At 36.5% G+C, this 14948-nt stretch overlaps 1 protein-coding gene across 1 annotated transcript in view; it reads right to left on the reverse strand.

The window, feature by feature from the left end:
* The window catches only part of TBC1D8B (TBC1 domain family member 8B), a 93956-nt gene that overhangs the window by 30733 nt on the left and 48275 nt on the right, over positions 1-14948 (reverse strand). Inside the window, exons 9-10 of the mRNA XM_077145929.1 lie at positions 14568-14718; positions 13877-14091 (exon numbers count right to left, since the gene is read on the reverse strand). Coding sequence (XP_077002044.1) covers positions 13877-14091; positions 14568-14718 — 366 coding nt within the window. The remainder of the gene's footprint in view (positions 1-13876; positions 14092-14567; positions 14719-14948) is intronic.

Consider the following 14948-nt stretch of genomic DNA (forward strand, 5'->3'; position numbering starts at 1 on the left):
TTGAAATCATATTTAGTGATACAAGACAGATCACTTCCCCAACAATTAGTAACAAAACAAGAATGCATATTCTCACCACTTCTACTCATGACTGAACTGAAGAATCTAACGAGGTCAATTAAGCAAGAAAAAGGAATGGAATGGAAGAAGTTAAAATATCACCAGTCATAGATCCTGTGATCTATATAGAAAATCCTAAAGAAATCACAAAATAATCTACTAGAACTAATAAATGAGTTCAGCTAGATTGTAGGATACAACATTAATATGTACACAAATCAACTGCATTTCTATATACTGGCAATGAACAATCTGAAAATGTAATTAAGAAAACAATTCATTTATGAAAGTATCAAAGAGAATAAAATAGAGGGCCAAGATGGCAGGTTAGTGAGGTGTGGGATTTAGTGCGTCCTCCAGAGCAGCTAATAAATAGGCAGGAACAGTACAGAACAACTGCTGGGGCCACGTCAGTGACCGGACACACAGCGTACCCCAGTCTGGACCAGCTGGACCGGCTACAAGTCTCCCAGAACCATGAGATTCCCAAGCCTTGGTGGCTGGCGCCTCTCCCAACAGGCTGCTTCCCAGAGGGTAAAGGAAAGAGATTTTACCAGCAGCAGGGACTGAGTGCAACCAAACTCCAATTGTGGAATTAATTAACAAATTCTGACAACTAAAAATAGGCCCCTAGCTCAGCTGAACCTCGAGGTTGCTGGTTTTTGTACTGGTGCAGAGGGGGCAGGGCTGACGGAAAAAGGAAAAAAAAAAACAAACCAGAGGGTTTTTTGGATTTGAAAAGGTCTGGGTCCTGAAGGAAAGGAGGGAGCACATAGGACCTGGAGATAAACAGAGCAATGTACCAACTTAAGCTCTTGATTGGCAAGCTCAAGGAACGTGAGCCCTACTCTGAAAAGGACTTTTCTCTTTCATTTTGGTGGCTGTGCTTCTTCTGCTTGACTGCTCTTTGGATACAGCTGCAAGGCTTCTCAGTCTCCACTGCCCCAGGCATAGGCAGAATTACACTTGTTTTGAGTGTTTTCGTGGAGCCTGTACCTTCCCCAGGAGAGGGGTGGGGCCCAGCTCAGATGGAATCCCTACCTCAAGGAGTTCAGACCCCAGGGTCTGGAAAGTGAAGGATTAAAATCAGCCTATAACCTCTCCTCTGTCTCAGCCATGCCCAGCAGAGAGAGTCTACTGAAGTTAAAGGTACTGCATCACCTTATGCTGTTGGGACCTGCAGGCAGACAAGTGCCACATACTGGGCAGGAAGAGAAAAACAGAAAGCCCAGAGGCTTCATAAGAAAGTCTTTCAACCTGCTGGGTCTCACCCTCAAGGAAAACTGATGCAGGTGACTCTTTCCTCTTGAGAGGGGGCCAGTTTGGTCTGGAAAAATCTGATTGGGGTCTATAATACTTAAGTATACCCTCCTAAGGCTGGGGGTGGGGGGGAGGCACCATACAGGCATGGCAAGAAACAAGAAAACAAGAACTGAAAAATTCTGATCTGTTAAACAAAACCTAAGCTACAGGTCCAGAATTAGCTGAAACAAATGTCAAAGAACAGACAGACAACAAAGTCATGCAGCAAGAAAATCCTATATAAAAAAGTGAAAATAATCTCCAGAATAAACTAATATAGGTAATTAAATGCTAAATGCCAGCAAAAAATAACAAATCATACTACAAAAATTGAAGATATGGCCCAATCAAAGGAACAAACCAACAATTCAAAGGAGATACAGGAGTTGAAACAATTAATTCAAAATATTCTAACAGACATGGAAACCGTCATCAAAAACCAAATCAGTGTATTGAGGGAGGATATAAAGAAGGCAAAGAATGAACAAAAAGAAGAAATTGAAAGTCTGAAAAAATAAATCACATAACTTATGGGAATGAAAGGCACAGTAGAAGAGATGAAAAAAACAATGGAAACCTATAATGTCACACTTCAAGAGGCAGAAGATACGATTAGTGAACTGCAGGATGGGACATCTGAAATCTGACAAGCAAAAGAAAATATAAGGGAAAGACTGGAATAATATGAGCAGGGACTGAGGAAACTGAAGGACAACATGAAGCACATGAATATACGTGCTGTGGGTATCCCAGAAGGAGAAGAGAAGGGAAAAGGAGGAGAAAAACTAATGGAGGAAATTATCACTAAAAATTTCCCAACTCTTTTGAAAATTTTTAAATTTAAAATTACAGATCTAAGAAGTATAGCATACACCAAACAGAATAGATCCAAACAGACATACTCCAAGACACTTACTAATCAGAATGTCAGATGTAAAAGAGAAAGAGAGAATTTTGAAAGCAGCAAGAGAAAAGCAATCCATCACATACAAGGGAAGCCCAATAAGACTATGTATAGATTTCTCAGCAGAAACTATGGAGGCGAGAAGACAATGGGATGATATATTTAAATTACTAAAAGAGAAAAACTGCCAAACAAGAATTCTATACCCAGCAAAATTGTCCTTTGGAAATGGGGGGGGGGAAATTAAAACATCTTGATGCAAAAAATCACTAGAGAATTTGTGACCAAGAGACCGGCTCTGCTAGGAATACTAAAGGGAGCACTAGAGATAGATATGAAAAGACCGAAGAGAGAGGTGTGGAGAAGACTGTAGAAATGAAGACTATCAGTAAAGGTAAAAAGAAGAAAAATTACATATGACATATAAAATCCAAAAGACAAAATGGTAGAAGACAGTACTGCCCATACAGTAATAACACTAAATGTTAATGGATTAAATTCCTTAATCAAAAGACACAGAATGGCAGAATGGATTAAAAAACAAGACACACCTATATGCTGTCTACAGGAAATACATCTTAGACCAAAGGATAAACATAGGTTGAAAATTAAAGGTTTGGAAAAGATATTTCATGCAAAAAACAACCAGAAAAGAACAGGAATAGCTATACTAATATGCAACAAATTAGACTTCAAATGTAAAACAGTTAAAAGAGACATTAATGTAATTAATACATTAACACTATGTATTAATAAAAGGAACAATTCAACAAGAAGACATAACCATCATAAATATTTATGCACCGAGCCAGAATGCTCCAAAATACATGAGGCAAATACTGCAAACACTGAAAAGAGAAATAGACACATCTACCATAATAGTTGGAAACTTCAATTCCCCACGCTCATCAATGGACATAACATCTAGACAGAGGATCAATAAAGAAACAGAGAATTTGAATATTATAATAAATGAGCTAGACTTAACAGACATTTATTGAGCACTATACCCCACAACAGCAGGACATACCTTTTTCTCAAGTGCTCATGGATCATTCTCAAGGATAGACTATAACTGGGTCACAAAGCAAGTCTCAATAAATTTAAAAAGACTGAAATCATATAAAACACTTTCTCAGATCATAAAGGAATGAAGTTGGAAATCAATAATAGGCAGAGTGCCAGAAAATTCACAAATATGTGGAGGCTCAACAATACACTCTTAAACAACCAGTGAGTCAAGGAAGAAATTACAAGAGAAATCAGTAAATATCTAGAGCAAAGTGAAAAAGAAAACATGACATATCAAAATTTATGGGATGCAGCAAAGGCAGTGCTATGAGGGAAATTTATTGCCTGAAATGCATATATCAAAAAGAAGAAAGAGCAAAAATGGAGGAATTAACTGTCCACTTGGAAGAAATGGAGAAAGAACAGCAAACTAACCCGAAAGCAAACAAAAGGAAAGAAATAATGAAGATTAGAGCAGAAATAAATAAAATTGAGAACATGAAAACAATCGAGAAAATCAACAAAACCAGAAATTGGTTGTATGAGAAAATCAGTAAGATTGATGGACCCTTAGCGAGGTTGACAAAAAGAAGAAGAGAGAGGATTCAAACAAATAAAATCAGAAATGGGAGAGGAGACATAACCACTGACCCCACAGAAATAAAGGAAGTAATGAGAGGATACTATGAACACCTTTATGCCAATAAATATAACAGTAAAGATGAAATGGACAACTTCCTAGAAAGGCATGAACAACCAACTTTGACTCGAGAGGAAATAGATGATCTCAACAAACAATCACAAGTAAAGAATCTGAATCAGTCATTAAGAAGCTTCTCAAAAAGAAAAGTCCAGGACTACATGGCTTCACATGTGAACTCTAACAAATATTCAAGAAAGAATTAGTACCAATCCTACTCAAACTCTTCAAAAAAACTGAAGAGGAGGGAAAGCTACTTAACTCATTTTACAAAACCGACATCATCCTCATACCAAAGCCAGAGAAAGATATTGCAAAAAAAGAAAACTACAGACCAATCTCTCTTATGAATATACATGTAAAAATCCTCAACAAAATTCTTGCAAATTGAATCCAATAGCAAATTAAAGGAATCATACACCATAACCAAGTAGGAGTCATCCCAGGTTTGCAAGGATGGTTCAACTATAAGAAAATCAATTAATATAATACACCATATCAACAAATCAAAGCAGAAAAACCACATGATCATCTCGATTGTTGCAGAAAAGACATTTGACAAAAATCAAGGGATTGTTTTGCAACTCAACAACAAAAAGACAGACAACCCAATTACAAAATGGGAAAAAGACTTGAACAGACACCTATCAGAAGAGGAAATACAAATGGCCAAAAGGCACATGAAAAGATGCTCAACTTCCCTGGCTATTCAGGAAATGCAAATCAAAACCACAATGAGATATAATCCCACACCCACCAGAATGGCCATTATCAATAAAACAGAAAATGACAAGTGCTGGAGAGGATGTGGAGAAACAGGCACACTTATCCACTGTTGGTGGGAATGTCAAATGGTACAACTGCTGTGGAAGGCAGTTTGGCAATCCCTCAGGAAACAAAGTATAGAACTGTCATATGACCTGGCAATACCAATGCTAGGTATCTACTCAGAGGACATGAGAGCAGAGGACATGAGAGCAAAGACACAAATTGACATTTGCACACCAATGTTTATAGCAGCATTATTTATAATTGCCAAGAGATGGAAACAGTCCAAATGTCCATCAATAGATGGGTGGCTAAACAAGCTGTGGTATATACATAGGATGGAATATTATGCAGTTGTAAGATAGAATAAAGTTATGAAGTATGTAACAACATGGATGGACCTTAAAGACATTATACTGAGTGAGATTAGCCAGAAACAAAAGAACAAATACTGTATGGTCTCACTGATATGAACTAACACTGATGAATGAACTTGGATAATTTCAGTTAAGAACAGAGGTCAGCAGGAGATAGAAATAGGGGAGATACTGGGTAATTGGAACTGAAGGGATACAGGTTGTGCAACGGGACTGACTGTAAAAATTCAGAAATGGATAGCACAATACTACCTAACTGTAATACAATAATGCTAGAACACTGAATGAAGCTGAATGTGAGAATGATAGAGGGACGAGGCCTGGGGGCACAAATGAAATCAGAAGGAAAGATATACAATAAAGACTGAGATGGTATAATCTAGGAATACCTAGAGTGTATAATGATAGTGACTAAATGTATATTTTTAAAAATGTTTTGCGTGAGGAAGAACAAAGGAATGTTAATAATGCACGGTGTTGAAAATAGATGGTAATTAATATTTTAAAACTTTAACTTATGTGTGAGACTAAAGCAAAAAATGTTTATTTGGTACAAAATTTATATTTCGACTAGTGCAGTTCTGAATATAACTTATGTGGACAGCTTAACTGAACACCATAAGTACATGGAACCTTGAGTAGGGCATGAGATTTTGTAGGTTTGTCCAGTGATGCCTCGATAAATCCCAGAAGGACTTGAACAGGGAATAAAAAAGTATTTGCAAATCCCCTTGAGGAATGATGAGAAAGTGGGAAAATTCAACTTCTCCAAGTGGAGAATTCTTGATATTCTTACAAGCAGTGGGGACAACCAAAGCAATAGGCCGAGCCTCCAATCTTGGGGTTTATTCATATGAAACTTAACCCTGCAAAGGATAGGTTAAGCCTACTTAAATTAGGCCTAAGAGTCACCCCCAAGAGAACCTCTTTAGTTGCTCAGATGTGGCCTCTCTCTCAGCCAACATAACAAGCAAACTCACTGCCCTCCCCCTCTTTTCATGGGACATGACTCCCAGGGGTGTGGACCTTCCTGGCAACATGGGAAAGAAATCCTAGAATGAGGTGGGACTCAGCACCGACGGATTGAGAAAACCTTCTCGACCAAAAGGGGGAAGAGAGAAATGAGACAATACAAAGTGTCAATGGCTGAGAGATTCCAGAGTCAAGAGCTTATCCTGGAGGTTATTCTTACGCATTAAATAGACATCACCTTTTTAGTTAAGGCGTAACAGAGAGCTGGAGGGAGCTGTCTGAAAATGTAGAACTTTGTCCCAGTAGCCATGTTTCTTGAAAATGACTGTATAATGATACAGCCTTCACAATGTGACTATGTGACTGTGAAAACCTTGTGCCTGATGCTTCTTTTATCAACTTTATGGACAGATGAGTAAAACATATGGATTAAAAATAAATAAATAATAGGGGAAAATGTTAAAATAAATTTAGTAGATTAGTGATCAATGAAAGGGAGAGGTAAGGGGTATGGTATGTATTAATCTTTTCTGTTCATTTCTTTTTCTGAATGATGCAAATGTTCTAAGAAATGATCACGATGATGAATATATAACTATGTGATAGAAAAAAAGAATGTTCATACTGTATGTTGATTGGTTTTATTAATTAAAATTTTAAAAAAAGAATAAAATACTTAGAAAGAAAATTAACAAAAGAGGTGTAAGACTTGTATACTGAAAAACACAAACTAGTACTGAAAAAAATTAGACCTAAATAAATGGAAAGGAAAGACATCCCATATTCAGTATTGTTAATATGTAATACTACCTAAGTTGATGTACAGATTTAAGGCAGCCCCTCTCAAAATTTCAAAATTCCAAAGGTCCTTTTTTTTTAACAGAAATTGACAAACTCTTCCTAAAATTCATGTGAAATTGCAAGGGACTCTGAAAATCCAAGAGTTTTGAAAAAGAAGAACAAAATGGACAATTCACACCTCCTGATTTCAAAACTTACTACACAGCTGCAATAATCAAGGCATAAGGATAGACATATAAATCAATGGAATAGAATTGAAAGTTCAAAATTGAAGTTAATGAGTTTTAATGACTGTAAAAGTCTTAATAGAAAACATAGGAGCAAATCTTCGTGATCTTGGATTAAGCAGTGGTTTCTATGATATGACATCAAAAGCACATGTGGCAAAAGAAAAATAGATAAATTAGATTACATAAAAATTAAACATTATCTTGCTTCAGAGGATATCATCAAGAAAGTGAAAAGACAACCCACAGAATAGGAGGAAAATTTTGCAAACGTTATATGAGATAAGGGATTGGTATCCAGAATATAGAGAACTATTACAACTCAACAGTAAAAAGATAAATAACTTAATTTTTAAATTAGGCAAAGGATTTTAGCAGACATTTTTCCTAAGAAGTTATACAAATGGCCAATAAGCAAATGAAAAGGTGCTCAACATCATCAATATTAGGGAAATGCAAATTAAAACCATAATGATAGCATTTTACATTCACTAGGATGGCTATAATAAAAATAAGGGGCAATAAGTGTTGGCAAGGATGTGCGGAAATTTGAACCTTCGTATACTGCTAATAGCAATGCAAAATGGTGTAATAGCCCTGGAAATCAGTCTGATTAATACCCCAAAAAGTTAAAAGTTAGAGTTATTACATGACCCAGCATTTCCACTCCTAGGAATGGAAAACATAGACCCACGTAAAAATTATACATGAATGTTCATAGCAACATTATTCTTAATGGCCAAAAAGTGGGGGGGGGGGACCCACAAATGCCCATCAGATGTTGAATAGATAAACGAAATGTGGCATATCCATACAATGGAATATTATTCAGCCATTATAAGAAATGAAGTACTGATACATGCTACAACATGGATGATCCTTGAAAATATTATGTGAAGTAAAAGACACAAAACATAAAACACCATGTTACACCATTCCATTCATATGAAATTTCCTGAAGAGGCAAATCCACAGAGCGGAAGGTCAAATACAAAAAGCTTAGGGTTGGGAGTTTGGGGAGAAAGAAGAGTGACTGTTAATGTGTATGGGGCTTCTTTTTGTGGTAATAAAAATGTTCCAGAATTTAGTGGTAATAGTTGCATGTCTGTGAATATATTTTAAAAACCTGAATTGTACACTTTAAAAGGACAAATTTTATTTATATGGTTACCAGTTTTGTTTACACACCATACAATTCACTCAAAGTGTACTATCAATGACTCTTGGTGTAATCACAGTTGTGCATTCATCACCACAATCAATTTGAAAACATTCTCCTTGCTCCAAAAAGAAAAATCCCAAACTCCTTATACCCCCTATTATTGACATTTATCATTGGTATAGTACCTTTGTTAGAATTGATGCAAGAATATTACAATATTACCGTTAACTATAGTCCATAATTTGCATTAGTTGTATTTTTCCCATATACCACCCTATTATTAATACCTTACAATAGTGATGTACATTTGTTCTAGTTCGTAGAAGAATATTCTTATATTTGTATGATTAACCAGAGTCATCATCCACAAAAGCGTTCACAATGCTATAAAGTCACCTGTTTTATCCTCTAACTTTCCTTCTACTTTGTGACGGTTAGGTTGTGATATCAACTTGGTAGGTGATGATACCCAGTTGTCTGGGCAGGCAAGCACTGGCCTGATTGGTGCTGTAGGGATATTTCCTTGCTGTTTGATAAATCAGAAGGCTGCCTATTATATCAGTCAGTTGATTGCAGCTGTGGCTGATTACATCCACAATCAAAGAGTCTCTGCAAATGAGATAATCCAATTAGCTAAAGACTTTTAAGGAAGAGAGACTTTTCACTGCTTCTTTGGCCAGAGAGCCACTCCTGTAGAATTCGTCAAGACTGTTCATTGGAGCTGCCAGCTTCACAGCTTGCCCTGTGGATTTTGGACTCTTCCATTCCCACGGTTGCGTGAGACACCTTTATAAATCTCATATTTAACAGATATCACCTGTTTCTTCTGTTTCTCTAGAGAACCCTGACTAATACATAATGACATAGATGAACCTAAAATTCCCTTCAACCATAATCACACCCATAATTCAGCACTGTTAATTATATGCACAGTGATGTGCTACCTTCAATTCTATCCATTTTCAAATATTTATAATCAACCTTATTAAAAATTCTTCACAAATTAAGCATCAGCTCTCCATTTTCTTCCCTCATTCTATCTCCTGGTAACCTACTCTAGATTTTAACTTCCAGTGTTTGCACATTATAATTCATATTAGTTCATAATTAGTTCATCTTGCTTATATTAGTGAGACCATAGATTATTTGTCTTTTGTGTCTAGGTTATTTCTCTCAACATAATGTCTTCAAGATTTATCCATGTTGTCGCATGCATCAGAGATTCATTTCTTCCTACAGCTGAATAATATTCCACTGTATATGTGTGTGTGTACACCATATACTGTTTATCTGTTCATCAGTTGCTGGACACTTGGGTTGTTTCCATCTTTTGGCAAATGTGAATAATGCTGCTATGAACATCAGTGTGCAAATGTCTGTTCGTGTGTCTGCTTTCAGTTCTTCAAAGTATACACTTAGTAGTGGGTTTGCCAGGTCACATGGTAATTCTATACTTAGCCTCCTGAGGAACTGTCAAACTGCCTTACAGAGCAGTTGCACCATTCTACATTCCCCAGAACAGTAAATATGTGCACCTTTTTCTCCACATCCTCACCAATACGTGTAGTTTTCTGTTTTGTTTTTTGATAATGGCCATTCCAGTGAGTGGACATGGGCTTTTGCCCATTTTTTAAATTGGGTTGTTTGTCTTTTTTGTTGTTGAGTTGTGGGATCTCTTTATATATTCTGGATATTAAACTCTTATCTGATATGCGGTTTTCAAATACTGTCTCCCATTGCATAGGGTACCTTTTTACTTTCTTGATGATGTTAATTGATGCACAAAAATATTCAATTTTGATGAGATCCCATTTACCTATTTTTTCTTTCATTGTTCGGGCTTTGGGTATAAGGTCTAGGAAACCACCACTGTGGTAGATTCAGTTGTCAACTTGGCCAGGTGAAGGCACCTAGTTCTGTTGCCGTGGACTTGAGCCAATGGTATGTGAACCTCATCTGTTGCTAATTACATCTGCAGTTGGATAGGAAGTGTGCCTGCTACCATGAATGATGTTTGACTTAACTGGCTGGTGCTTAAAGGAGAGAGCTCAATGGAGCACAGCCCAAGCAGCTCAGTATACCTCTTCTCAGCACTCCCAGCTCAGCCCAGGCCTTTGGAGATGCAGAAAGAAGTCACCCTGGGGAAAGATGTTGGAACCCAAGGGCCTGGAGAGAAGGCCAGCAGAGACCATACTGTGCCTTCCCACGTAAGAAAGAACCTCAGTGGAAAGTTAGCTGCCTTTCCTCTGAAGAACAAAATAAATCCCCTTTTATTAGAAGCCAATCTGTTTCTGGTATGTTGCATTCCGGCAGCTAGCAAACTAGAACAACCACCTACTACAAAATCTTTAAAATATTTCCTACATTTTCTTCTAAAAGTTTTATGGTCTTAGCTCTAATCTCTAGGTTTTTTGATCCATTTTGAGTTAATTGTTCTATAAGGTGTGACATAGGGGTCCTCTTTCATTCTTTTGGATATGGATATTCAGTTCTCCCAGCACTATTTGTTGAAGAGACTGTTCTGTCCTACTTCAGTGGATTTCAAAGCCTTGTCAAAATCAATTGACCACAGATGTGAGGATCTATTTCTGAACTCTTAATTCAATTCCATTGATCAATACATCTATCTTTAGGCCAGTACCATGCAGTTGTGACCACTGTAGCTTTGTAATATGTTTTAGGATCAGGAAGTGTGAGTCCTCCAACTTCGCTCTTTCTCAAGATGTTTTTGGCTATTCAGGACCCCTTGCCCTTTCAAATAAATTTGATGATTGGCTTTTCCATTTCTGCAAAGTAAGTTGTTGAAATTTTGTTTGGGATTGTGTGGCATCTGTAAATCAATTTGGGTAGAATTGACATCTTAACTATATTTAGTCTTCCAATCCATGAACATGGACTGTACAAGGATGAATTTTATGGCATGTGAATTTTACCTCTAAACAAATAAACAAACAGATAAAGAAACAAGCCATAATGTTTCCACACTGCTCACAAGGCTTTTTCATTAGAGAGCAATAAAACCTATTTACTGTATTAAATTCAAACTTTTTGCCCAGGCTTTAAAGATTTTCCATGATCTTCTCCCATGCAAACTGTCAGAGATTTCCCCTCACAGAGTTGGCAATAACTAACCAGCTGTGGTTTCTCTCCCCGTAAAACAACCCCTATTCATGGCCTATGTGACTGATTGAGCAAACAATAGCCTACATGCCAGAGCAACCATAGCCTATGTGTCAGAAAACAACCCACCAATTCTTTCCATGGGCATCAAAGAAATCTAATGGTTCTTTATTGGCCCTGAAACCTCTCACTCATAACCAAGCCCTGCTACCTATCCAAAAATGCTACTTCTCCTTACCCTAATTCCCCACCAATCATAAAATAACCCATCAGCTATGGGTTACAGTATACAGAATGCTGTACCACCCTCCCAGAGAGAGGCTGAAGTCTATTCTTCAGACCCTCTCTGCTGAGAGAGCTTCTCAATAAACTTCCCACCTGTAATCATCAGTCTCCACATCCTAGTGTGCACTATTTTTCCTAACAAAAACTTACTTGATTCCAACATCAATCCAGCCAGTCTGATCTCTCTGTGGCAGCCTTATTCTCACCTGAATGGCAACTCATATTGTTACCTAAACCCAGAATAACTTTCTTTTTGTCCTCCATGTTTCTAATTCTGTGTTCCTCTTTTAGAGTCACACTCAAGTGTCACCTACTTTGAAGCTGTTTCTAAACTACTGCATATGAATATTATTGCAGGTTCTGTGAGCGTACGCTTTTTGAGAAAAGAAGCATCATGCTTTTTTTGTGCCTTTCAGAAATCCTAAAATATGCTAAAATACTGGTCATTTAGATGATATGTTCATTTAATAAAAAAAAAATCTCTACTGATAATTTTCAATGGATAGAAAGCACTGGTAATAATCATTATGAGGCTCAACCCATTATAAATGAATGTATGGCAGAAAGTGCTAGCCATTTACCATAAATTAATCTCCTCTTCTTCCATAGTAGCTGGGCATACTACACACTACATTTCACAGACTTCCTTGTGAATAGGTATACCCATGTGACTAAGATCCTTTAACAAATGTGGGTAAAAGTAATGTGTGCCCTCTCCAAGCCTAGACCATAATATCTTCCACAATGTTTTCATGCTTTCTTCCCTTTTCTGAGAGGTAATGAAAGTGGCAACGGAAAAGCATGTTTTGAAGATGATGGAACCTGTTTTCAGCCTAATTTCTTAAATAACCTCATGGAGAAGAGCTGTCTACTAACCTGAATACTCACTCTGTGTAAAATCTTTTAAGAAATGGATTTCTATTGTGTTTCAACTATTACCTGTTTGAATGTATTCGTGCCATCAATCTAGCCTGCCTTAATTCATACAGTGTATTCCTAGAAAAATTTTCCCAATGATTCCACTACCATCTACAGATTAAATTCAAACTCCTGGCCTATCACAACCTACCTTATTTTTTCTCCACCCATTTCCCTTTATTTACCTTATATTTCTAATAAACTAAACAGAACATGGTTCTATACACATTCCTCATTTATCTTTCTCTTTGTTGAGCCACACTGATCCCTTCACCTGGAATGTTCTTCCATTCCATTTATACACATCCAAATTCATTAATTTTCAAGTCCTTCAAATGCTGCCTCTTCCATGAAGCTTTCTCTGATTTCCCCAGATGAAAAGAATTTCTCCCTCTTATAAATCCTGACAGGATGTGTCTTGCTTCTTACACTTAGCATAACGTTTTCAAGGCTTATTCATACGGTAGCATGTATCAAAACCACATTCCTTTTTATGGCTAAATACTATTCCACTGTTGTGTATACATCACATTTTGTTTATGCACTCACCTGTTCATGGACATCTGGGTTGTTTCTACCTTTTGGCTATTCTGAATAGTGCTGCTATAAACATCAGTGAACAAGTAGCTACTTGAGATCCTACTTTCAATTCTTTGGGGTATATATCTAGGAGTGGATGTGCTAGGTCATATGGTTAATTATATATTTAAAATGTATTGAGGAATTGTCCAAAGTGTTTTCTACACCATCTACACCATTTTACATTTCCACCAATTTTTCCAATCTTCATCATAACTTGCTATTTTCTGATTTAAAAAAAAATAATATCCATCCTAGTGGGTGTGAAGTGGTATCTCATTAGGGGTTTGATCTGTATTTTCCTAATGACTACTGATGTTGAGCATCTTTTCATGTGCCTATATGGCATTTGTATATTTTTCCAATGCATATGATTTAATACCTATCAGTCTGTATACTTTTAAGTGCAGGATTCTTATCTAATTCATATTTATGTAGTTTTAAGTACCTAGGATAGTACCTTTAACAGAGCAGGAATTCAATTTATATTTGTTAAATGAAAAAGAAAACTGAAATAATGAAATATCAAATCTATTCATACCACCATTCTACTTATATTAATAACATCTATTATCAATCTAAGCCCAACCTCTATCTTTTTTATCATAATTTCCAAATTAGCAGAATTGGATTTGATACGATTTTATTATATGGAATATTCAAACAGCTGGACTCATAATGAAGTCATACCTGGCAGTATCCAATTTTAGGGTTCCTGTATGCATATGCAGTGAGTACTCGCCTCAGAGCAGATATACCAGTGTCACTCTGAAAGGCTGGGTGTTCAGGAAGGGAGCGACGCAAATCACGTTCAATTTCTTCAGTAGCCAAGTTGCAGGTCCCTAAGGACTGTTCAACCACTTCAGCATAATAGCCAGGATTAGTAGCCATGTCATTAACTGCCCCTGTGAAGATGATTACATTAACATAGAAAAGAAAAGAAACATGGTAAAGCTACTATTTGCATATATATATATAAAGAATTGGATTTTATAAGTTTGAGATTTAGCTTTATGCTGAAATAATAAAATCACACACAAAAAAATCATGCTAGAGTCACTAAGGTCAGGACATTAATCTTATCAAACAGAATAACATTTTCATGAGCTTTTTTTTTCATTTAACTTTAATTTGACACTAGAGATTTAGATTTTTCCTCCCAAAGGACACATATCATGCCTAATAAATTAATCTGCTCAGTCACTAAAAGTGTGAATATTTAAGTAAGTGCTCTTAACTATTTACTTTTCTATACAATTAGTCTGAACTCATGATGGGCAAGACTTTGTCCTAATCATCTTTGTAATCCTTTGAATGTAGCTTAGTACATAGCTCCCAGAAATAATGTCTGTTAAATGAATAAAGTGAATAAATATAATACCTGAAAAAAGCATCCAGAGCTCTCCTCTTAATGTCTCTGGAATCCCTCTTACAACCAGATCCTGAGTCTTTTGGGTTCGAAACATGCTAACACCACGCCCACATTCTGAAAACAATATGTTCCATGACTGTTCCTTCATCTTTTCTTTCAACTATAGCAAAAAAGTGAAAGCAAACAGTAAGAAACTAACTTCTTTGAAGTAACTTGGCCACCTTCTTAAACATGAGACAATAATATATCTATGGAGATCAAGAACATAGAAAGTGAAGATCAGCATTCACATAGTGGCCAAACACTGGACCCTTGTCAACACAAAAATATTTTTAAACCATTTGAGCATCACAGCTTTATTATTTTAATTTTTAGCTAAACTCATATACA

The sequence above is a fragment of the Tamandua tetradactyla genome, chromosome X, assembly GCF_023851605.1.
Source record: "Tamandua tetradactyla isolate mTamTet1 chromosome X, mTamTet1.pri, whole genome shotgun sequence".
Lineage (NCBI taxonomy): Eukaryota > Metazoa > Chordata > Mammalia > Pilosa > Myrmecophagidae > Tamandua > Tamandua tetradactyla.